The following is a 27,724-nucleotide window of genomic DNA, read 5'->3' as shown; positions in this document are numbered from 1 at the left end:
ATTTTAGCTAATTTGTGCTGAAATTTTAACTCTGTTGATTTCATCTAAAATAAACAAACACAGTAATTAATTCATTAAATGTTACTTTTATTAATATTACATGACTCACTTAAAAAAATGCGAAAAATGAAATGTATTCATATAAATAAATATACATGGATAGATGGATATACAGAAAAAAAAATATATATATATAATTATTATTATTAAAATGACTTTAGAATGTAAAAAACGAAAATAAACTTATAAATAGATAGAAAAATATATTGCAATTATGTGTGTATAAATGCATGAATGAAGCATGCAATTCTATAAATTTTTCAGTTGTTTCCCTGTAAAGTAAATAAAAAAATTTAATAAATTCTACCTCAATTTTGCTTTTATTGAAATTACGTCAACACCCAGTTTTTACATTGGATACTTTTTATTTTTATTTTTTACATACACAAATAATCAAAGATGAAATATGAAATGCATATGCCCATGCTAATTGTTTCTTGTAGACCTGGATGTCGGTCAGATGCTCTGTTCCTGTCTGAGTGGGTGTTTGTTGGCCAGAATGAGCTGCAATGTGGAGCTGATTTTCAGCCAAAAGAGCTTTTGCGTCTGTAGCTGAAAGTGTTCATCGGGAGGAAGCCTCTCTGGTTTTGGAGCAGATCTTTTATTCGTTCCACAAGTGTTTCTCTCGGAAGCTCATGCAGCTGTGCAACAGGTGTGTGTTTGTCTCTCAGCCGTCGGCGGCTAATTAAAGCCAACGCAGCGACACTCCAATCAAGCGCTGATCTGTGAGAGCCATCCTCGACACAGCAGAACCAGTGCTTTAACAAATATAATCAAGCCTGAAAAACAGCTGGATGATTGACAACGAGCGAGCAAAGAGCACATCGACATTTTTAACAAACTTAAAAAAATATAACAAGATATATGTGTGTGTGTGTGTGTGTGTGTGTGTGTGTGTGTGTGTGTGTGTGTGAGTGAGTGTGTGAGTGAGTGTGTGTTACGAGCCCCTGCTCTTTCTCTCTTTCCTTTCCTGAGTGCAGCTGCTAATTGGATGTGGGCGGAGACCATTACAAACACCTGAAGCCTCTACCTATTTAAGAGCTGCTGGCACTTCAATGGAGACTTGCCCTGGGAACTCTGTTTTGTGTTTAGTCTTGTTTCGCATTCTTTTTTGTTTAAGGCTGGTGAGAGACTGACTGTTTAGTTACCACAGTGTACATAGAAAGCATGAGTAAGTGAGCTGACCCGGAAGACTTTTGCTGTTTGATTTCTTCCTCGGGAGATAGGAAGTTTCCTTGACTCTTGAGTTAGTGGTAGTTTAGATGAGTTAGCTCACCAGTCCTTATTTAGGATTCGTTTGTTATACACTTTTGCTGTTTTCCTATTTTTGGTTATTAATTTTACCTGTGGATTAAAACTTAAACTTTTGCCCTGGCCACTGTGGTGTTTGTTGCCTTTAGAATGGCTTTCTTATGTTGGTCCCTAAATAGGGTCGTAACAGTGTGCGTGTGAGTGTGTGTGTGTGAGTGCGTGCGTGTGAGTGTGCGTATGAGTGTGTGTGTGTGAGTGCGTGCGTGCGTGTGTGTGAGTGCGTGTGTGTGTGTGAGTGAGTGTGCATGTGTGTGTGAGTGAGTGTGCGTGCGGGCGTGTGTGCATCCGTGCGTGTGTGTGTGTGAGTGAGTGTGCATGTGTGTGTGAGTGAGTGTGTGTGCGGGCGTGTGTGCATCCGTGCGTGTGTGTGTGTGTGAGTGTGTGCGTGCGTGTGTGTGAGTGCTTGTGAGTGTGTGTGTGTGAGTGAGTATGTGTGTGTGTGAGTGTGTGTTTGTGTGTGAGTGAGGGCGTGCGTGCGTGTGTGTGAGTGCGTGTGTGTGTGTGAGTGTGCATGTGTGTGAGTGTGTGTGTGTGAGTGAGTGTGCGTGCGGGCGTGTGTGTGAGTGAGTGTGCGGGCGTGTGTGCATCCGTGCGTGTGTGTGTGTGTGAGTGCGTGCGTGTGTGTGTGTGCGTGTGTGAGTGCGTGTGTGTGAGTGAGTGTGTGCGTGAGTGTGTGTGTGAGTGTGTGTGAGTGTGTGTGTGTGTGTGTGTGTGTGTGTGTGTGTGTAAGCAAATTCAATTTGCTATTCATTCTTCATAATTTTAGCTTTTATTGAAATTGCTTCAAGACCAAGATTTTACATTAAAACTTTATAAGTTCATTTCATAAACTTTTTTTATAATATAAAACGATTAGAAAAATGAAATTAATATTCAAATAAATATGTAAGTAAATCTAAAAAAAAAAAAACTAAATAAACCATCAAACAAACAAATATAATAGATATAGATATATATTAAAAAAACATTAATTAATTCATTTAATTCATTTTGCTTTTACTGAAATAACTTCCTGACTGAGATTTTACAATGGTCTCTTTTTTAAATATACCAAAAATATACTAATATATGCTATATATTTTTATTGTATGGCAAAAATCATTAGGATATTAAGTAAAGATCATGTTCCATGAAGATAGCTTGTACATTTTCTACCGTAAATATATCTAAACGTAAATTTCGATTCATAATATATGCATTGCTAATTGCTTTTTAAATTCTTAGTTGTATCTCAGCCAGATATTGTCCTCCTAACAAACCATACATCAATGGAGAGATGATTTATTCAGCTTTCAGAAGACGTATAAATCCCAATTTCCGACAAATTGAACAAAAATAATCAAGCGTGAAATCACTGAACACTTCTGGATGTTTGCATGAGGACGAGTGCACATGAACACGTCTCTAACAACAAATGGGAAAAGAAAAACACCCGGTGGTTTTTCATCAGGAACAGTCGAATGTTTTATCAGTTCCGGATGTCACTCAAGAAACAACACTCCCAGAGGAAAAGCAGGAGATTACAGAGTCTACATGCATCAGAGATCCGGAAGCCTTCGCTCATTTCAGTGGCGTTTCAATGGCTTCACTTGTCTTCATGCTACTTGAGGCACCAGATGATTGATCAAACTAGCATTTAGATCCATTGCTAAATGATGCTCTTTAATATTTCATTCAATCAGAAAGATGTGTAAACACTGAATAGACCATCACACCCAGAATACATCGATGAATCCGTTTCCTTTTATTTCCCCCGAAAGCATAAATACTGTAATTACGATGCCATTTGCAACCACTTTTACTTCTGTAATGTAATATTTTATTGGACATCTTTGAGTATGAAGACAATTTTTTTTTTTAAATATAATCAGAATTAGGTGTAGGAATAGTTCACCCAAAAAAATCGCTGAACATTTACTCAACCTCAGGTCATCCGAGATGTAGATGAGTTTGTTTCTTCATCAGATTTGGAGAAATGTAGCATTGCATCAGTGTCTCATCAATGGATGCTCTTCAGTGGATGGGTGCCGTCAGAATGAGAGTCCAAACAGCTGATAAAAAAACATCACAATAATCCACAAGTAGTATAGAAACGTCACTTCTCAAGACAATAACTGATGGATTTGAGTGCTGTGGATTATTTGTGATGTTTTTATCAGCTATTTATCAAGACTCTCATTCTGACGGCACCCATTCATTGCTGAGCATCCAGGGGTCAGACAGTGATGCATTTTCTCCAAAAATTGAAAAATCTAAATCTGCTGTATGTCCTTGATGGCCTGAGGGTGAACACATTTTCAGCTCATTTAAATTTTGGGGTGAAATATAAGCTTAATTTGCATGCACTTACTCTCCTACAGAATCTGCATTTGTAAATTATGTAAATCTTGGTGATTAAATTGGATCTTAAATCATCATGATTCAGCTGAACAGCTGCTCTGAGGAAGACGCCAATGACACTATAAAAAGATTAAAAACATTATTAAACACACCATATATTTCTGTAAACACATTTAAATGCTGAACATCAAGAACGTGCTTGTATATTTCTGTTAGTGGTGTTGTTCAAGTCAATAAGTGCTCATTAATGCACGATTTTCAGCTGTTAGATCATAAAACAGACGAGAAAAAATCCCATAGATGTTCACCGAAGGATCTACAGACCAGAAGATCACAGAGAAATTATGATTCATTTATACTAATTAAAAAAACAATGAAATATTAATAAAAACAAAATATATATTAATAATCTAATATTGATCTGTAAAATAAAAACAAATAATATAATATCATCAATTCAACTATTATTATTATTATTATTATTATTATTATTATTATTATTATTATTATTATATCATATTAATTTTGTTAATGTCTAAAATAAACAATGCACAAAATTAAAATACTAATAAATAAATAAAAACTACAACTCAATAAGAGATATTATTAATGCAATATGTTACTGTAAAATAAAAACTATAAGAAAAATAATATATATAAATATATACATTTGGCTATTATTATTATTATTATTAATAATAAATACATTATATAAAATAGAATAAATATATTAAACACAAATATATTTAATAAAATATTACAGAAATATAAAATAAAAAAAATAAAAATAAAAAATACGACACATTACTATTTTAAATATCACTGTAAAATAAAGTATACTAATTATATAAACTTGTTTTTTATTTAAATTATAACTGCAAAATTACAATATTGATATTTCCTCTATTTTAAAAGTTTAATCATTAAAAAAAGGTTAAAGAAATAAAAATATTTGTAACAATAAAACAAATTTATTCTAATATTGTCTGTGCATGTTCCAGTGATGTTCTGCAGTGAAGAGACTCGTTCCAGCTCTGTTTGCAGCAGGATCTTCTCGTATTCCTCATAACTCATGACTGGTTTGGCCCCGGGGCCCCTGCAGCCAGAATACTGTTAGACTTTTATTTAAAGTGCTTTCCTCCGACAGCATGACAGACGACACAGGTTCATAAGTGAAAGCCACTGTGTGTACTGCAGACACCAGCTCTGAATAGCACATGAATAATACATGCAGTTATTGAATATTAAATTGACTCTTTAAAAGGGGAGTTCTGTGTCAGCCGGACAGATGGGTGTGAGATCCGCACTAAAAAAAGACCAAGCCTGGAAATAGCCTATGCTTACTGCATGATTATTTTCATTCATTCATCACATGTGCACTAAACATAATGCATGTATTATCTTTTACAGTACATTTTAATGATGCTTTTTAACGTAAAAATTCAGCATCACAATGCAAGGGTGTTTTTTTTTTTTTTTTTTGCAGAAATGCTGGGATTTGAAAAATTATCATTTGAATAGATCTATTTAGAAAGAATTAACCATTCTAGAATGACTAGAATATATACATACATACATACATACATATTATATATATATATATATATATAATCATTCCACTTAAGTTTTCATTTACTGTTTTTGAGCCATTCATTATTAGTAGAAAATATTAATAATAATTATTATTTTTTTAGAGTTTTATTCTTATTCTTTATTATTATTAAATAAAAATACAATTATTTTGTAAAAAAAATTTAATACTATTGTACTTTTAAAATATACCTTAAAAGAAACTATATGTACTTTTGAATTTTATAGGACAACTTTAAATTTACAATACAAATTTTTACATCTAAATTTCTTAATTTTCCTCAAAATATCAAGAATCGCATTCTATGAGCATAAAGTGAATTTAAAAAGGTAAATATATATATATATATATATTTCCAATTGAAATTTAATTTACACTGATTTTGATTTGTATAATAGCTAGAAAATAATAATAATAATAATAATAATAATAATAATAATAATAATAATAATAATAATAATAATAATAATGAATTTTATTAGGTTCATCAATAAATTTTAATATAATAAATATATAGAAAAATAAATATAAATATTTTGTTAAAATACTTCAATACTATATATAAATCAATAACAATATAATAAAATGTGAAATTTATTGTAAAAAATGGTACAGTATGATAAAACATATTGTCACGTGGAAATACAGTTGGATTCTAAATAATAATAATAGTTTTTATTTTTTTTATATGTAATATATTCACAATGTTTTTGATCCATTCAACATGACTAAAATATTAATAATGAGTTTTATCATGATTTTCATTTAATAAAAATATGAAATAAAACAATAAATTTGCTGTAAAAAATAATTTTGTACTATACAAATATTGTACTATATATACACACACACACAAACACACACAGAGAGAGAGAGACTGTATCCTCATGTGAAGTCTGGAATTCTCTCACATGTGCATGTTTCATGCAAATCTAGTTTTGTTTCCTCTGCAGGATGCCGGAAAAATGAAAGGTCCTGCTGAGAGGAAAATAAATTGGATTTAGATTTATCTGCACACCTGCATATATTACAGCTCTCCTGTGCACGGAGACCTCTGTTCGTTTCTCTCTCTGTCTTCAGGAATCCAGCTCTGCCTGTAATAAACTATATTCCTGACTGAAAAACCATTGCTTTCTGCAGCATAATCACAAAAAACACTGACATCATCCCAACACCTCCTAGATTTGCCAGCTGCTTTCTATTTTCTCTAATAATATATAGTAATATATAAAACATATATATATATATATATATATATATATATATATATATATATATATATATATATACATACACACAGTATATATATATATATATATATATATATATATATACACACAGTATATATATATATATATATATATATATATATATATATATATATATATATATATATATATATATATATATATATATATATATATATTATGAGTAACTTATTAGTAACTTAATTACTTATTTGAGAACTTAGGTTGTTGCATTATTTATTTAATGTATGTTTGAATGAATATGTCATGAAAGCTTGTTTTTATTAAAGTCACCATTGAAATGTTCATATTTCAACAACAAACTTTTAGTGGAAACACAACTGCATTGATTTTTTAATAAATGTGATTAATACATCGATTATTAAATAAACTTGCATGTGCAATTTAAATGTTTATATGCAACTCAGTTTGTATTTGAGTGTTGATTATTAAATAAATGTCATTAACTGATAATTAAATAAACTGTATATTTGGTTTCATTTTTTGGCTAAATTAAAACTTAAATTTTATATTTTTTTTTGACAAAATACGCAGCCTGACACTGAAGAACTGCAAACCTGGTGCTTTTTACACACTCATGCAAAACATTTTTTTTTTTACAATTACTATATTTATCAAAAAAAAATGGTGCAACCAGAAATCCCAAACTAGGTGTGTTTGTCCAATTCACCGAGGCTTTCTCTAGCAAACAAGGTTTCTCAACAAGAGCGTCGTCGGTCCACCTACATCTGTGATAATCACCAACACTTTCTCTCTTTGGGCTTGGAAAGAATGCAGTGAAATGCATATTCACTCTGACGATGGCAGAGCTGTTGAGGAGGAGGTTTTAGATCAGATGAGTCAGCGTCTCTGGGCCGCGGGCACGCTGGAGAGCCGCTGTTGTCATTGTTGTCACCTTGTCCTCCGCGAGGCTCCTCGCCATGTTGGATGCCCTTTCTCACAACCTCATTAGCTCCAGTGCCTTTGGCTCCAGTCACACACAGGGAGCCTTCCCACCAGAGTTTCTATGGTAACATGCATCAAGACCCCGCTGCTTTTGGGAGCCGAATCTAACCGAACCATGTCATATCAAAGTGAAGGGCCACGGCGCATCTGCTCTGACCAGAATCCCTTGCTTTGAGCTCACTGGATCGCTTTCAACCACCAAAGACGAGAGAACGACCTGAAGGACAATGAGAGTCAGCCTGGCGCCGAGCGAAGCCTTTTCATGTCACTAATAAGCAATTAAAACAAGCGAGATGTGTTAGATCTGGAGTTCAGACACGTACTGCTGTCGTGATGAGGTAATGCTAATACTGGTTATTTATTTTGCTTTGGAAAAATGCTGAGTTAATAAAATGAAAACCTCATTCATACTTGACTTCGGACAATAGCAAATGCTCAATGAATAAATGTTGCTTAAACTAAAGTTGCAGTAACACAAGTAAGAAATAATCAGGTGTCATACAGTATTAAACCAGCAGGCAAGTATTGTTTTGTAGAAAACCTTTATTGAGTACGGAAGTTTTAAGTAGTCATGCATTATAATTTTTTTCCTTTTTGTTTTCTCGTTATAACGACTTAATTTTCTCGTTATCTCGACATAACGAAGTTAGTTTTCTCGTTATAACGACTTATTTTTCTCGTTATCTCGACATAACGAAGTTCGTTTTCTCGCTATAACGACTTATTTTTCTCGTTATCATGACATAACGAAAGTTTGTTTTCTCGTTATAACGACATGACAGTTTTACTGTTGCTATAGTAACGAATCTGATGGACAACCATGCAGGTGCTCTTACTGTAGCCTATATTTCAGCAAATTTAGCTTCGCCTAGGTAATAACGTCTACAATACTGAACATAAATAAAGGCTGATCAATCACTGTTGATTTTTCCAGAGACAGTACAACGAACGTTTTGTTTTTGTAATTAACATGTTTAAATGGCAACACCGCGCCATTAGAGCTACTTGGATTAAACTCACTTTTCATTTTCCCTTTATTTGAAATAAAATTATTCATAATTTGTAGTAGTCATTATATGATGTGGCAGATATCATGTGTGTAACAAGCTTCTGTTTGAAAAGAGCGTTCATGTGTACGTGTAGTGTGTGTGTGTGTGTAGAAAAACAACGATTACAACATTATAGAAAAAAACTGAATTAAATTAGCCTATGGATTTTACATATACATCACATTTCTCATCAATATGGTTAACAATAAAGATTAGTAATAAGGAAAAGAAGCACATCAGCCTACATCGTTAAATCCCGTCCTACTGTAGATAAACAGAATACAGTGACGTCAACCTTGGTTTTGATAAGCAGTTATTTTATGACACAGAACGCGTTGGTGAAACTCATGCATCTAGCAGGAACTTAATACACAAAATATTCATATTGATTCAAGCATTTAACATTTATGAATTAATTCAATGTCAGTGATGAACAAGACTGCACAAATTGTAGCGATCACAAAGAAGGTCCGCGTACAGTAAAGTGGATAGTATACAACACCCCATCAGTTATATTCAGGTCTATAGTGCCACCTGCTGGCGCAGTTTTGTAACTTCTTAGAGAAAACTAAGTCGTTATAACGAGAAAATGAACTTCGTTATGTCGAGAAAACGAAAAAATTAAGTCATTGTAATGAGAAAACGAACTTCGTTATGTCGAGATAATGAGAAAATTAAGTCGTTATAACGAGAAAACGACCTTTGTTATGTCGAGAAAATGAAAGAATTAAGTCATTATAATGAGAAAACGAACTTGATTATGTCGAGATAATGAGAAAATTAAGTCGTTATAACGAGAAAACGACCTTTGTTATGTCGAGATAATGAGAAAATTAAGTCGTTATAATGAGAAAACAAAAAGAAAAAAATATATAATGCATGGCCGCTTAGAACTTCCATAATTGAGTGATTCTGACACCTTGTAATTAAACAGGGAAACTCCTGAAAACAGAGCTATGACCACATACTGCAACAGTGCGGAAAAACAACATCAAAAACTAGATTTTTACATTACATTTTACAATACTCTCTCGTTTGCTGTCAGCGTTAAGCTTTAAGGCTATCGGCCTATAATGCTCTGATTGATGTGCCTTTACAAACTAATAAGAATCTACACAGTATAAACAATCACGTCTTACACTTCAGTACCGAACCAACAAGTACTTAAAAACAGATATTATTCTTCCATCGCTCATGTTTGATTCTCAGCTTCAGAAAACATCTCGCTCCTGGATGACTTGTGCATGAAAGTTCAACTCACTGACCCCACGAATGAGCAACAGTCATACTTCCGAGTGGGTGGAAGCTGCGGCAGAAGGACTCTAATTCTGTCTGCTGCACGCTTCAACGGCTCAATGCTCAAAGAAAAAAAGGGCCGCGATCTTAAGTCTAACTCAAAATATATGCAGTTGCATGGAAAAGACTCAGGTAAGAGCAAATGCATCCACTGACAATCCAATGCAGCGAAGAAATCAGTGAAGGACGCAAAATCAACTCAAATCACTAAATAACTCCAGCTGGCCTCAACCAAATGTATACCATTTCTAAACACAGATGTATGACTTAATATTGAATTTATAATAACATTGGCAATAATAATAATAATTATTATTATACATTTATATCAAATGACAATACTTTATTATAATTAATAATAATCATAATATAAATAAATATGAGTACTATTAGAAAATTATGATTCTGAGTCAGAAGTCTATATAATAATTACACATAATATTTATTAATTTTATATAGAAACACTTACTTTGAACTACAAATAATTTCTATATTACTATAATTAATATGAAACATAAATATAATATAAAATGTTTAAATATATATTGAGAGACGTTTGATTTATTAATAATAATAATAATAATAATAATAATCCTAAGCAATAAGTCTGTGTAAATATTATACAGTATTTTTTTTTATAATTTAACACTAGACATATTTTTAATATATACATTTACTTACATATTATTTTGAATTTGCAAATAATAACAATAATAAATGTCTTTAAATTTAGTAAAGTATTTAACAATAATAATACTAATAATAAGCATCAGTATATTACACAATTTCAATAATCCTAAATTTTAAGTCTATATTTATAAATATACATCTTAACATTTAATCATTTTATGTTTATCATTAAATGTTTGATTAATATTTACATTTAATAAAATACTTTTAATTTGCAATATTAATAATTATATTTAATAATAATAATAATAATACAAATAATAATACATGTATATACATTTATTAAAATGTATAATACTAATAATTAATAATAATAGTAATAATAATAATAATAATGATAATAATAATAATAATAATAATAATAATAACAATAATAATAATAATAATAATAATAATAATAATAATAATTTATACAACTATATTGCGACGTATAAATAAATTACAGAATATTTATTTTTAATTGAACTATTTAAGAATAGTTTAGCGCCATTAGCAAAGCTCTGGCTGCTTTTCAACCGATGACCCACTACTGCAGACATTGTGATTGGTTTTAATATGAATCATATACATTTATAACATAACCGTCTCTTTATCTTCTCCATTTTTCAATGGAGTAATTAACAGTATGCTACTGTTCTCTAACGAGTGATTTAACGAGAAGCCAAGATCTGGCAAACAAGGGAAAAACTCCTGAAAGATGAGCAGTTCCTCCGCTCTCTTCTGTCTGTTTTACAAGCGCACAGCAAATCAATGGCATCTTTCTTCTTTTCAATTAACAAAAACATCTTTAATGGCTCACATAAAAAAAAACAATTGCAAACAAAAGCAGCAGGATATTGTTGATGGTCTCAGCACACTAGTGATTAAAAACACTCACATTTCTTTCTTAATAAAAAAGTTAGCTAAACAGCTTGCAATTGGAAGTAACCTGCTACTCTGGGACGAACAAAAGAGAAAATTAGAGTAGAGTTTGATGATTTGCCATAAAAGTAAAGAAAAGAAAACAGATAGATAAAAGAGTCTCTACTGTCCTCCAAGGTTGCATTTACTTGATTAAAGACGCAATAAAAACAGTAATGTTGTGAAATATTCAACGCTATCTCACGACCAATTTATACGTATTTTACGAGGTGGCTTATTCGTACGAATTTGTACGACCTCACTTGTACGATTTTATACGATTCGTCTAACGGTTAGGTTTAGGGGAAGGGTTAGGTGTAGGTCATTCGTACAAATTCATACGAATTGTGCAACTCGTAAAATACGTACGATTTGGCAAAAATCGTATGAAATTGTACGAGTGTGGCCGTACGAATTCGTACGAATAAGCCACCTTGTAAAATATGTACGAATTGCCGTGAGATTGGGTTGGAAATATTACAATTAAAAATAACTGTTTTCTATGTAAATATATATTTTCAAATATAATTTATTACAGTCTTCAGTGTCACATGATCTTCAGAAATCATTATTATATGATGATTTGTCAATGCAAGAAACAATTTAATTTAATTTAATTTTTTACCTGTGATAAATCCAAGTAAATGTATTTAAATATATACATTTACTTACATAATATAGTTATAAATCTATTATAATTCATTCAATCCCACTATAATTATTATTATAATTATTATTATTATTATTAATAATAAAATTTCACATCTATTAGAAATTCAATAACCCTAAGTCTATACTACCAAATTTTACTTAATAACTTGTTATAAATAAACACTTGTACATAAAATATATTTATATATATATATATATATATATATATATATATATATATATATATATATATATATATATATATATATATATATATATATATACATTTACTAACAATCTTTATTTAATTTGTAATAATAATAATAATAATAATAATAATAATAATAATAATAATATGTAATAATTATGTATTATATTTTACCAAAATGTAATATTAAAAAATAAATAAAAAATTATAAAATAATAACTAAATTAATAAGTCAAAATCTAATATTATTACAAACATAAACATGTATCATTGCATATATAAATAAGTGTAAAGTAATCCCAAGTGGTAATTCTATACTTGTAAATATAAAAGCACTTATAAATATCTGATATTTAAAGTACATATTTTTCTGAAATCACCACCATATATGCATAAAAAAGGCCTATATGAATCATGATCATGGTGATTCACAATATTGGATCATTCAAGTACATTTAATATAAACTCAAAAACGCAATTTAAACTCAAAATTCAATATCACTAAGCCCTACCAAAAACAACCAAATATTTATCCAAAAAAGCCACCGATGAGAGTTTATTTTTGAACAGCATTTCTCCAGCAGCTTCACGTGTGCTGAGTGGTTCAATCGATCATCTCTCACACTCGTACAGCGCCTCATTCTCAGTCTGTGGAAACGGCTTCGACCTCTACATCCTCGGGTGGATGGACGGTTTGTTGTGGCTCGTGGATGCCCTCATATAAACGCGCTGCTACAAGATTTATTCAGCTGCCTTTGACACCAGCACACCGCGTTTCCCAGAATCCCTCTCAATCATGACACACTCGCTCCGAGGAGATGCTTTATATCACAGTGCAAGAACAGAGAGAGAGACTGCAGTATTCACTCAGACCACCGCAGTACAAGAAGATGTAAAGAAACGAACGAGTTATAACTCATATAAACTCTTCATCAGAGTAACCAGATACAGCAAACAACAGGTAAAGTGCTTGGAAGCGAATGTTAAAATGTCAAACATTCCAATGGTCCAACAAACACTATTTAAAAACATGAAATAAAGTTAATAACATATAATAATTAATTTTAAATGTTTTATTAAATTGCATACATTATTTATATATATATATATATATATATATATATATATATATATATATATATATATATATATATATATATATATGTATATATATATATAATTATGCATAAAAAACGTAATGTTAAATTCTAAGTCACAAAGATCCCACGAAAAAAAAGCTTTTTTTTATAAAAAAAAATAATAATGCAATATATATAATTATATATAATTATATTTAGCAAGTTTATAATAAAAATTACACTATATTATACGTTTTTGTGTATAATTTTGGGATGAAATCAGTATCTATTAATATAAAATTCAAGCCAATGAAACTGGAAACCACATCTAGACCCCTGGCTTTTTCCTCCACGTCCTTCTGATGCACCAACCACACTGAAATCAATGAATCCACAGCATAAGCTCAACAGACGCACTGTTGACATCCGCTGTGGTGTAACATGACACGACTCTTCACTAAATTTGTGCGTTTCGTTCTCTCATTTCACAGACACAAATAACACCCGTGAGTGTCAGGAAAGAGTTCACCTGGGAGACCCGCAGCCCACGGGCTCCATATTTAGCCTGGCGCGGTCCAGATATAGCGTGGGTGCAGATGTCTGTCTGCCTGTGGCCATTCCACACCAGATTGCACAGACCATTACCCTCAAAGAGAGATGCTTATCACCCACAAGAGCTATTAACCTATATAGGGCCTGGGAAACAGAGCACGCTGCCGTAGTAATGGCTAAACCTCCTTTACACAAGGACGTGATTATAAACTGATGCGAGCAAATGGAGGAGACCATCTCCAATGGTGACGTCCATCTTTTCCAGTATTTTCTCATTCATTTAGTCCACAGGCATCTCAAAAATGACTTCAACCTACCAACTCTGCAGATGAACCAAAACATTAAAGTATTTGATTTCTGAAGGACAAAAAGACTAAGGTACACGAATGTGTCCCAGCTAACAAAAACATGTTCTAAGAATGTTTTGCTAACGTTCCCATTAAGATCACTAACATTCAAAATGTAAAAAAATAAATAAATAAAATACAAAAATTCTTGGTTATGCGAATGTTAAGGGAATATTCCATTAAGATGTTGCACACATTATGGAAACACTACTTTGAATGTTCTCTGAACATTCCGAAACAAGAAGTAACATTTAAAAAATGTTAGCCAAACGTTCAACTAAAACGTTTCAAAAAAACATTCCATGAACAATATATAAATAATGATTTTAATGTTGAACAAACTTTCTGTTAATGATACTGAAAGAACATATGTTTATAAAGTTTGATAGCACCTTGCAAAACGTTATCCAAATGCTAGAAGAAAAACGGTAAAAACCATTGTTTATAATTATGACAATACATTAAAATGATACGATAATACAAGTTTGAAATATTAAGTAGCATAATCTTTGGTAGGCCTTCTTCTAAAAATGTTTCATAAATGCCATGCCCGTTCTTCATGTTAAAAACAAGGTGGATACGTTGTGGGTGAACTTTCCTTTTCTTATTATAAATTAGCATGTTGGAACTAGCATTGGCTAGCAGATTTGGGTGATAATAGCAGGATGCACTGAATACACCAGTCTTACCTTTGGCGTTTTGGTGCATTTCCCCGTTCTTGCATCTTTGATGTAGGTGATGTCCAAAAGATCTGTTTCCTGAAAGAGGGAGGGGCATGTTTTAGGCCACAGCTCACAAGAACAATTTAATGCTGTTGAACTGAATCAATATAAGGTTAAATAGCACAAAAGACATAAAAGTTGACATGGAAAAATCAAGAATAAATAATTAAACAGACATGAAACGTAGTGACTAACTCACGCGCGCAGGTTTAGATCAAAGACTCAACGAAAGACTCTCGTTAGATACACTGGTAAGGAAATGATGCAGGGCCAGAGCGCCGCGTTATTTGCGTCTGCAGTGTGTAATGGACATGCTGATGGATATGATTTCTGACAGCTGCAGCAGAAACCAAAGCTGACGGCATTCTGCTGGCATGACCGAGCTACAACTGAACTGGAACAAAACAAAGATGCATTGGCTCCTTATTCTCATTTATGCAACACAGCAATGATTGGAAGGTAAAAATAGAACGTAATTTGTATGACGGTAAAACCTGAACGTGCTGATTTATAAGCTCATAGTAACTAATGGATACATAACTGCATTGTTTAACTATAAGCCAAGCCATATTTAAGCAATATCACGTGAGCAAGAGTGCTGTCGTTTACGAATATGAGTCTCACAAACAGCGCGCTTGCAACACTTCCGCAATCACTTCCATAAACAAGAAGTTAATATCTATTAACTTACATTTTAACCACACTATCACCAGTTAAAGTCTGTTTTGTGTTCCATCAATGACAATAGTTAGTAGACAGAGAATACACCTGTATGGTGTTTTGTTTCGGGATGATCCAGCGAGTCATTTGAGTGAACAATTCAATGACTCACTCATAAGAACAGCTCTTTCTTTTCTTTTTTTCCTGAATTAATCAGTATGTTTGAATGAATCGGTTGAATGAATGATTCACTGACTCCTGAATGAATCCGTGTTTTAAACAAATTGAATTGACTGTCCCTTCTTGCCACCTATTGGCATAACTTGAAGAATTAAATGTGTTTAAATATCTATACCAATACACACACAAAGATATTATATACTGTATCTTATATCTCTGTGTTACTGTGCATTATTGTAAATTATTGGCCTTAAGAGTTTGGGTGGTTAGACTCAGACTGCAATGATGAATAAACTTGGAACTTGACATGAACACGGAAATTTTGGACTCAATAATTTTTCATACAGATAAATCCACATCATGTGTAACATGACTCAACTGGCTAAGGACTAGGACTCATCACGGACTCTACAAGGTGGTTTCAGACCCAACACTACAGTCCTTTTGTAAATTGATGGGTTGCAATCCCCAGCCATCACAGACACGTTTCTGTGTGCGTGACACACTTCAGTGAACACAGGAGGACAGCAGACTGCAGGAGAATATACAAAGACACCCAGGATGTCATTTTTGGGCTTTGACACTAAAACACTAACACAGGACGAGAAACACGTCTCCTCTAATATTCACTTGGCCACGAGGTCATTCTCAACTCATCTCACATTTACTAACTGTGAAATAAAAACATGCAGAAATGACATTGACGAAAAATTGCAAATGTAAATTTGTGCATTTTCCGAACACATGGAAGGTCCCTGCATGCATGCAATTATGATGCAATGCAATGCAGTTGCTGTTTTTTCAATATAGTTTCCCCGTTTTATGACTAATCTAATATTTATGATAATTTCAAGTGTGTGCCAAGGCTATCTGAATAATGAAAGCATCTCTCACTCAGCTGGTTCATCTATGAAAATCCGCGTATGGTGGCGGGAGCTTTACCAGCACCATGGCAACAGAGGATGGAGGTGGTCTATGATGGGGAGTTGGGCTAAAGCAAATTGAAGACAGGCACCAGGCACCCTTGAAATCAGCTTGCAGAAGACGTCGCCAGCGAGCTCAGACTCCTGCTTCTGCACGCGCTGAAAATCCATTGAGATTACATGATCAAATATCTGTAAGTTCAGCAGAGCAAACCACACTCTGTTGACTCTCCATCCACTGAAATCTCACAAACCTGCTACTATATTCAATAATGGAGCCGGTTGTAAGTGACTGTCATGATTTGCTCGACTCTCAGTGGTGACAATCTGGCCTGCAGTGCTGCTAAATATAGAAACTCATGTATTGATTCAAATGCATGCTTGGTTTGCATAACAATACAATATGCTATTATACTACTACTGGCCAGAGGCGTCCGTTCTGGAATTATATTATGGACATGAAAAACTGTCAGGTTTACTTTCATTGCTTTCATTGACTGGCATGTAGATTGTTATACTGTATATATATATATATATATATATATATATATATATATATATATATATATATATATATATATATATATATATATATATATATATAAACCGGGTGAAACCAAGAAAAGATAATAAACTATATTTTATATATATATATAAAAAAAGTCCCATCTAAGGGCCATTAAAATTGTATTATATTATATTTATTATATTATTATACTAGATTGCACACACACACACACACACACACACACACATACACAAAACTAATACAGTTTTAACAAAGATGAATAAAACGAACACTACCATGCATTTTTTTTTTTACTTTACTTCTTGTATTTTTTCACATTATATATTGATGTGCCCATTTTAGCCCATTTTAAGACCACCAGTATTTTACTTCATGATGATATTATTTTCAATTGTGTGACAATTAAGCACATTTTACATCCAAACTTTTCATATATATATGAAAAAAAATATATATATATATCATCATGAAATAAAATACTGGTGGTCTTAAAATGGGCTAAAATGGGCACATCAATATATAATGTGAAAAAATACAAAAAGTAAAGTAAAAAAAAAAATGCATGGTAGTGTTTGTTTTATTCATCTTTGTTAAAACTGTATTGCCATAACTTCGCAAATATTTCTGAAATTTACTAGCAATATTTGTTTTTACTCGCCCAGTTTAGCTCTTGAAAAGAATAAAAATAAAAAGTTTTTAAAAATATTTAAGACCAGTAACATGCATTAAGAAAGTGGACAGGGGCAGTTTGATTTCATATATAATTATGTCTGAAAATATATAAAAGACATTTTAGGTTCATCAAAAGAGGTGAATTAATATAAAATGAAATGAACAAGTGCAAAGTATTTTATATATATAATTTTTTTCCATTATATTTTGAGGTAAAATGTGATTTGGAAATATTTTTGTTTCAGCCAATATCAATATCTATGTATTTCAAGTGTCCTGTGAGCTTTTCACAATTAGCAATATTTCGTTCAATACCATCTAGAATCTGAAGACTGAGTCACTCAGACAAATACTATTCTGATGTTACTCACTGCTGCTTTCACAAACTGACATGAGTAATGACATGCTAAAGTTTGCTGCAATACACTTGCACTCGACTGAATCATAATGGATTCTCTTATATAAAAGGGCAAGAGGAGAGCAGAGGGTGTTATATGCTGCCAAATCCACATTCAACTCATATGACCTCACTTCCTGCTGAGTTCACACTCATGTCCAGGTCACATTTAAAGGTACAATTTCTAAGATATTTGCATGTTTGACTTTGTATGTAATCTACTCGCGCAAATCGTTGAACTCGCGTTTGCTATGTATGCCCAATTATTGTGTTTGAATGTACACAAGTGGTAATCTTTTTCAAATCGTCTGATTGATGGCCGTCAGCAGTTGGGTAGAAAACAACAAATCCCATCATTCCACGCTCCTTCTTAGCGTCATCAAACCACGCGATTGTTATTGTTTTGACGGTGCGCCCTCTAGTGGCAGGTCCTACAACCTGTACCTCTAAACTTGAATAAAAGTCAAATGAATGTCTAAATGAATAAGAAAAATAAATACATTTGAAAATAACAACTAAATTTGAAAAATCAATAATTGTCTTAGACAAACAAACAAATAAATTAATTAATTAATTAAACAAATAAAAAAACATTACATTAGAAGATTAGATACAGTAGACAGACAGACAGATAGATAGACACACAGATCTTAAACCATTAAAATAATTGTTCAATAAAATAAAATGTTAATATTGATCTGATAGTTGCAAGGCAACATTTCTCATAGAAAAGAAACACAACAAAATTATTAAAACATTACCTAAAATAGGAAATGACCCTAACCCTAACGGAAAATATTCAAAATAAAAACAGATTAAAATACTTAACATTATCTCAATGATACTAAAATAACACTGCTCAAAACTTCAACTTCAAAATTTTATTTACGTTTAATTCAGTATGTAACTTGCCATACCTTTGCAAATATTTATGAAATTTACAAGTAATATTTGTTTTTCCTCGCCCAGTTTAGCCCTTGAAAAAAAATTTTAATAAAAAAATTTAAACAATATTTAAGACCAGTAACATGCATATAATTATGTCTGAAAATATATAAAAGACATTTTAGGTTCATCAAAAGAGGTGAATTAATATAAAATGAAATGAACAAGTGCAAAGTATTTTTCAACATTCTTTTACTCCAATTCATTTTCACGGCAAGTGAGCACTTAATTTTCTGGTTTTATCAGCTCAGTGGCCTAAATTTTAAATAATAAGGAACGACTGTGCTTTCTGACACAGAACGGCAGAATGAACTGATGTTATCTTACCAAACGTGCTTGTGATTCTTGTGATTCATGTCATTGTCTGGCATCCTGTTCTGCAATGCTGTATGCTTTTAATACAACGTGACATCCTGTTCTCTTCACCCACACTTAACTCCATCAGATCATTTCAACACAATTACTATTGAGCACCATCTATTAGATGGTGTTTATCAGCTCAGCAGCTCCAGGTACCTCAGTTAAGATCAACACTGAACAGTATGGCTTTATTTTTATGTTAAAATTGTTAATGGAAATGCAAAAAAGTGAAGGACAGACTCTGGAACACTTAAAATGAAAAATCATCTATACTTGGATGAAAATCACTCATTTAAAGGGGGACATTTCTCTGAGCCAGGCTCTGAGGCGATGTGAGCATTTGGCTGTCGGTGCTCCATCTGGACATAAAGACTCAACCTCATTCCCTCCGGACAGACTTTGGAAAGTGACACCACACAAGATAAAACAAACTGTTTCATTCTGATGAGATGTATATTTATAATGTATTGTTTTAGTGATCAGGATGCTGAAGCTTAAGTGTGACGTGTGTGATATTTAATGTTAAAATAATTTCTATGTCATTGGCAGGTTGGTCTAGCCCTTAAGAAAACCCAAAGACCAGTGTTGTTACCGTTAACAAAAACTAAAACTACGTTAAAAAAGGTAGGTTAATTGAAATAAATGAAATGTTAAATTAAATAAAATGGAATATTAAAAATGTATTAGAGAAATATTTATTTGCAATTAGTTGCAATTACAAAATTTCTAATGTTTATTTCGTTTAAATACTAAATAAAGAAATAAAAATAAAAAATAAAACCTAAATAGACAATAAAAACAACAAAAACACAACAAAATAACTAAAACTTTCTAACAAAAATAAAATAAAATAAATATATAAATAAACATTTTATTTAATGTTAATTTATATGACTTAAATCAAATAAAATATATACAATTTTACAGAGACATATGAAAAAACAAGAGCTCAACCGATATATCATTTAGCCGATATATCGGTATCGGCGAATGTGCCGCAGATATGCCGCCGATATGAATTTTCTTTAACAAAACATATAACGCAGATTAAATGCATCTGAATGGTGTAATTACTTAGTTTGTCCAGCAGAGTGCGCTCCATTGTTTTTTATTGGTGACCCAGGTCACTGTTGTACAAATGTGCAGATGAGCTCAAACTTTAAACGAGTACGCTGCTTCAAATTATCTGCCCGCCACCCACCCGCACCTATTTGATCGCCACATTACAATGATTTTAATTCTTAGTTTTGCATGACGATATGATGAATGGATGGCTCATTTTTAACAGTAGATTCAGCGATGTTAGAGACAGCCGTCTGCGGCGCATTAAAGGCTGTGTTACAGCCACCGGAGACGATCGCGGACACTCAGTCAATGCTGGTGTTTAGCTGGTGTAGAGGCCCAGAACTCATGCTTATCACATCGGTCTATTGTATTTTGTCGCACCACACCACACTTAGGTGCAGTAAACTGATGCCTTGTTCTATTTATGACGTGCTGACACGAAGTTTAAATTATTTTCAGTGGTCGATTTGTTGCATCTGTTGTAGCGCAGACACTTTGTCAGCATATTTGGTTTGTGAATAGGCTATTAAACTGCAAAAAAAAAATATAATAATAATACGAATGTACTGCATGTTCACTTGATTACCATAAAATACACAACACAGAGTTTGTGATTTATTTTTATTTTTATTAATTATTATTGTTTATTAATTTTAGATGTTTACATTTGGAAAAGCTGTGCTTCCTGCATAAACCTGCCCCTGATGCTTGCTTGCCCTACACAGTTACCTTGTTTAATTTCTTAATTCAAGTTATATAAATTTTTATATATTTCTGCTAAGTTATTTATAATAAGTGAAGTAAAGTTTACTGTTAAGTGCACTGATGTCAGACTCATTTTGAATAATAAAGTGTATTGTTAAATTGTTAAATACCCTGCCTCCACTGCATAGGCCTATGTTTGGAACATTATTATAAGTGTTGAACACCACATTTGTGTTATCAATGTTTAAAAATGGTTATGTATATATATATATATATATTCTGTTTATGTAAGCTATATACTGTATTCTATATATAGTACCAGTTAAAAGTTTAGACACATGAATGGGAGGTGTGTCCAAACTTTTAACTATACTGTACTATAAAATAGGCTACATATAAAGAATATTGGCCGATATATCGGTAGCAATACATTTTTTTGCTCCCTAATATCGGTATATAAAAATAAAAACTAAACACTAATGAATACTAAGGTGGTATGTTGATAATACTACAATAACACTACCATGCATGGTTCAGTTTTAGTTGCTTTGCAATGATTTTTATCGTAAAAAGCGCTATACAAATAAACTTGAATTGAAACTTGAATTGAAAGGTTCAGCAAAAATTGCACACAAATCTAAGAAGCACTTGTGAAAAAACAAAAACCAAATAATCACAAGCTTCAATAAAACTGCATTCTGGTTTGAGAATTGTACCTTATTCTGATCCGTCCAGTACAGGAAGTATCCCTGAGGATCGACTCGTAACGTCACTGGAGTCACTGTAGAAGAATCCTGAGCAGAAATAAAATGATATATTTAAGTATAAACACACAGCAGAAATAATATAAAAATGGCTATGGACAACATATTCACAATATGCTTTACAGTAAAACTTGTTTTATTTCTACTTGTTGCAAAGGCAATATTTTTTTTTTATATCCATTTAGTTTAATTTGAAGTACTAAAGTAAATAAATGGGAAACACTTGCTGTTGTTAGATAACAATTTTGGACAATATCTAAATCCAAGATGTCATTATGTTTGGTCTGTACCACAATGCATTTTAAATGCATATATCAGCTGAAAGTTTCCTTTTACACTAGCATATAGAGCAGGTTTATTATAATTATAATTAACTAAAATCATTAAACAAACAAACAAATAAATCAAAATGTTAAGAGAAATAAAATAAAATATAAAATAAATATATTAAATAAAATATTTCTCATTTTCATCAAGTTTTATTTTATTTATTGTATATGGAATAATAAAATGGCAAAAACTCACAACAAAGTTACTTAAAATAACAAAGAAATAAAACCAATTCAAAATATTAAGCTAATAGTATATACTTAAATAACAGTGGCTTAGAGCAAACAGATGGAATAAAATAAAAAAGTCAAATTTTAATATAATATATGGCAGAATATAATCCATAAAATTCATTAATAATATTAATAATAATAATAATAATAATAATAATAATTATTATTATTATTATTATTATTATTATTATTATTATTTAGAACAACCTTAATTGCAATAAAAATCACATATATATATATATTTCATTTTAATGTAGTTTAGGTTGAAGTACTAAAATGACTAAATAAATAAAAAAAACTAAAATAAACAAATATATATATAAAACAAATTTATACAAATGACAAAAACACCACAAAATAACTAAAAATAAAATTCTAAACATTAACCAAAGCTAATAGTAAATACTAAAATAACAGTGGCTAAAGGTCTGATTTTGATATCATATGGTCTGCACAGTTAACTGTAGCAGTTATTTTAAGCGCTCAGAATAAAAAGCACAGCAGAATCAAAGTCTTCTGTAAGCCCACGTCATGTTTCAGAGGGAGGTAAAGACTAATCTTGCCTCGCACAAGAAAAACACTTGGGATTTCTGTGGCAATCCACTTGAAAACATGTTTCTCGATACGGTCTCGGGACGAACCGAAATTTGAGGTTTGACTCAGACGTTGCATAAGCGTTCTATATCTGTGTGATTCACGCTGGCTGGTAATAATTTCCCACCGGTGGAAGTCACTAAATTTAAGTCACAGAACATTTGAAAAGACTAGGGATCTGCTGAGGTCTGAGATCTGTAATTGATTGTGTTATTTCGGCTCTTACGTGGGTCTGCCCACATTCTAACTGCACATCCAACTTGTGTCTTCGCTAATGTAAGGCAGACAAGAAAGACGAGGAATTTAAAGCATGAAAGTTGCCATAGCAACAGGCCAACATTTCCCATTTTATTTGCAGAGAAAAGCTTTTAAACGTCAACATTTTCAGCATAAGCTCATGTAAAGCTGCACGGCATTATTGTGCTGATGGCAGGCAGACTCCTCCAGAATACTCACACCTACTGCATTTACTTAGAGATAACAGCTCTTTAAAGAGCACGAACACATTGAAAAGACGGGGTTCTGTCTCCTTTTAAACTTTAAAATGTTAAAACTTAAAACAATATTTCAGATTCTTGGACATATCATTCAATCAGAGGCACAGACACTGGTTTCTTCTTCCTTATAACATCTCAAATCATTCTGGAGAACATGATCATCAGGTTTTGTTCAACTGCAGTACATTTTAAAATCCATGTTAATTGTGTGAATTGTTCTTAGGATGTTGTTAATTTATAACGAAAATGTGTTTAAATTAGAAAAAAAAGTAGAGCATGCTAGATAAATGGTATCTAAAATGTGTGATAAACAATGTTTTAAATGAGGAAATAATTCTGGAAATGGAATTTGACTTAAGTGTACTACCTAAAACATGTTTTAATCAGAATTCATAAGAAGTTTCTAAAATTAATGTATTTAGCTTTAGAGCTTTACATAATAGACAAAAGTACTGATATTAATAACATCAACAAATGTTTTATTCTGGATAATGTGCATTAAAAAAGTGTTTAAATTAAACAAAATGCTAGAATTTATTTATTTTATTTTTTTATTTTATTTGTTTTTTAAATGTAAAAAAAAGGGGTATCAGACTTAGTTACACTAAAATAATGAACAAGCTTTTTTATAATTTTTTATGGAAAAAGAAAAGTTTCAAATAATTATTTTTTTTTTAATTATATAAGACTTTAATGTACAGCTTTTTATTATTATTATTTTTATTTTATTTTTTGGACATGAATGTAGCCTGTATGAATAAATCTAAATATAAAAGCCATTCTTTATTATTTTTAGAGCATTACATAACAGGCCAAAGTACTGTTGCTACCAACATCAACAAATGTTTTACTAGAACAGAATCTCAAAATCTCTTATTAGTTGAATTACAGTTGATTTTTTTATTAATGATGTAACCAATTATTCAAGATTTGTGTAAACTAAAAGTATAAAGAACAAGAATTGGACATTATAAAACATTGTTCAACCACTAAATGTATTATTACAGAGAATATGATAAATATTCAATGAAACGCCTCACTTCTTAAAATCTCTGGTAGCTTTTTGGGACAGAATAGCATCAGTTTCTAAAATTAATGATTAAAAATTACCAAGAATGGCTTTTATACTTCACCTTAGAGCATTGCAAAACAGACAAAAGTACTGATTTTACAAACAACAACTAATGCTTTACTTGGATCATTTACAAAACCGCATCAAAATCCTTCCTATTTAGTTTTGGGAGTCTCCTACAATTGGATTTCATGCATGCAATATATTTTTTTTTTTTATGCATTTAATGTCCAGCAATTCTCAAATGATTCATTCGAAGCAGTTCTAAGATTTAGTATAAACAAAATAAAGCATCTGCAATAGCAGAAACGAATAAAAAAAATGTATATGCTTTGAAATACAGAAAATATTAGACACTTATGTTATAGAATCTTATCTTTACATTGCTCCATCTGTAGCTTCAGTGAGTTTTTCTTGCAGAAAACTCTCTCATCCAACAGGTGAATGTGTGTGAGATCCTCAGCACTCCATCAATGCTCATGCAGCACGCGCTATATAATGCGACACACCACTGCACGCGTGTTTTTAAAGGTTTCGACCCATAGTGTAGTGAGGAATCTCAGGAGAGCTTGTTGCATTAGTGCAGTCAGGTTTCTAGTGACAGGTTGATGAAGTGAGACATTACTGCACACAAAGTAGCCTGATGTCATTCTCTTGAGGCTCTGCAGACTCTGACACTCGTCTGTGATGGACTTGAGAACTCGCCTTCCTCTATCAAACCTTATCTAACCTCAGGAAAGATCAATGGGGAGCTGATTGAGAGGGTCTGCGCCGTTTGCTGGTTCGATGTTGGGCGAACAAACAATGCAACAAACCGCATTCACCGCAGAGGCATCATATGCACTCATTCTCTGACTTGAAGACGTCAAACACACACACACACAGACTGATGCTGGTGACTTACCTCATCCCATTTCATAAATCTGCTGCCTCGCTTCAGACTCTCGGACACGCGCAGCCGCTTGAGCTGAAGCGCATGAACGCCAGGTTGAGCTCCAGCCATTCAAGCTTCAACATTTACAGCCAAAGCAGCGGGGGAAAAAAAAAACAAGAGTCTCTCTTTTTCTTCTCCGGGAAGAAGCAAAAGCGGAGCGCGGAACAGTTGTTGTGAATGGAAACGCTTTACGCGCACGGATGGTCATTTAGAAGCGCTTGGCGCGCGGACGCGTTAAACGCATGCTGTCTGATTGGACTGAACGATCTGTGATTGAGAACGAAAGAAGTGATCGAAGACGCGGAGCAAATGAGCTGCAGAGAGAAAGAGCGATCATAAATGATGGAGAGAGAGAGAGAGAGAGAGAGAGAGAGTCCTCCGCACATTGACTCATGTGCGCACTGAGATTCAGCGCCTCCTAGTGCGCATCGCATCCCTCCCCTGCAGGAGCAACCGGCACAATTAAACATTTCATAACACCTCTGCAAAGAGAATGCATGCAGGACACTCGTGGGGATTTTTGCCATCTTTAGAAATCAGCATCATCATTTCATCTTTTACAATAATTACAAGTAAATCAAGGTTTAAAAGCTCAATTATGTTGCAGAAGGAAATTAAATGAAAAACGATCATTATTTTTTTACGTTTATATATATATATATATTATACACACACACACACACACACACACACACATAATTAATCATTTTTGCATTGTGGCAATTTTTCATGACAATAAGGAATTTTCCCTTTTAGTAACCTATTATAATGCATGTTAATTAAAATGTTAAAAAAATATTATAAATGACAAATAAATAAAATTACAAATTACTCAGTTTAAATGCACAATACAGTCGTAAATAATAATAATACAAATATAATTAATACATATATAAATAAAGAAGGAAAAGCCTATTTTTATTGACATTGAGATTTTTTTTTTTCATGACATTTAACTGTTTTTCTCTTTTGGTACAATATTGATAATAACAATAATAATAATATATTTTACAAATACTTAAAGACAGCAAAAAAAGACTATTTTTATTGTCATTACATTTTTTATTTTTGCACTGTGACAATTTCTCATGACAATTAAGTGTCTGTTACCTTTTATTAACTTATTGTTATGTGACTAAAATGTGGGGGGAACAGCAAAAAACTTTGTTAAATTACAAATAAAATAAATTACAAGTGACATTTTAAATGAACAATAACAATATGCTGCAGAAGGAAATTACAAGAAAATATATTTTATAAATACATTTATAAAGAATGAAAAAAAAAAACATATTTATTAGCATTCAGGGTTTGTTTGTTTTTTTGCAAAATTTAAAAAACTTGAAATAAACTTTTAAAAATAAGAATGTATACATCATGGTAGTATTTGTTTAAATAAATTACGCGGACAATATCATTGCCATTACTGTGATTGAAATCTAGAGCAATAACATATCTATTTGTTATTGACAACATTTTAATTTTGTAATGTAATCATAATACAGCTCAAATCTAGAATATGATTCATGCTTTATGCGCAAACAGACATCGAAACATTAAAATACACAGAAGGAAAGCTGAAACTGTGTAACCGGCGCAGAAAGAAGCACACTGAACAAACTGGACAAAATAATCCCTGATAGAATCTGCTTCCAGTATTGACCAATTCAGGCAGAAGGTGATCATTAAAACACTAATGCACTAATATTGACTGACAAAGACAGCACTGGCATGTCTCATTTCAGAGTCTTCTTTTTCTCTCCCACATCTGAGAATCTAAATCCTATACAGTTCAGCCCTGAATGCAAACGTGCATCTCATATATTATCTTCCCCTCATCTTTCATCTCGTACAA

At 32.0% G+C, this 27,724-nt stretch overlaps 1 protein-coding gene across 1 annotated transcript in view; it reads right to left on the bottom strand.

The window, feature by feature from the left end:
* Positions 1-26,198, bottom strand: part of LOC128031818 (1-phosphatidylinositol 4,5-bisphosphate phosphodiesterase beta-1) — a 66,666-nt gene extending 40,468 nt beyond the window's left edge. The window contains exons 1-3 of the mRNA XM_052620279.1: positions 25,840-26,198; positions 22,162-22,239; positions 14,977-15,045 (exon numbers count right to left, since the gene is read on the bottom strand). Coding sequence (XP_052476239.1) covers positions 14,977-15,045; positions 22,162-22,239; positions 25,840-25,938 — 246 coding nt within the window. The 5' untranslated portion in view covers positions 25,939-26,198. The remainder of the gene's footprint in view (positions 1-14,976; positions 15,046-22,161; positions 22,240-25,839) is intronic.
* Between the last annotated feature and the right edge of the window lie 1,526 nt (positions 26,199-27,724).

The sequence above is a fragment of the Carassius gibelio genome, chromosome A17 (assembly GCF_023724105.1).
Source record: "Carassius gibelio isolate Cgi1373 ecotype wild population from Czech Republic chromosome A17, carGib1.2-hapl.c, whole genome shotgun sequence".
Taxonomy (NCBI): Eukaryota; Metazoa; Chordata; class Actinopteri; order Cypriniformes; family Cyprinidae; genus Carassius; species Carassius gibelio.
This window is presented reverse-complemented; position numbering and strand designations above follow the sequence as displayed.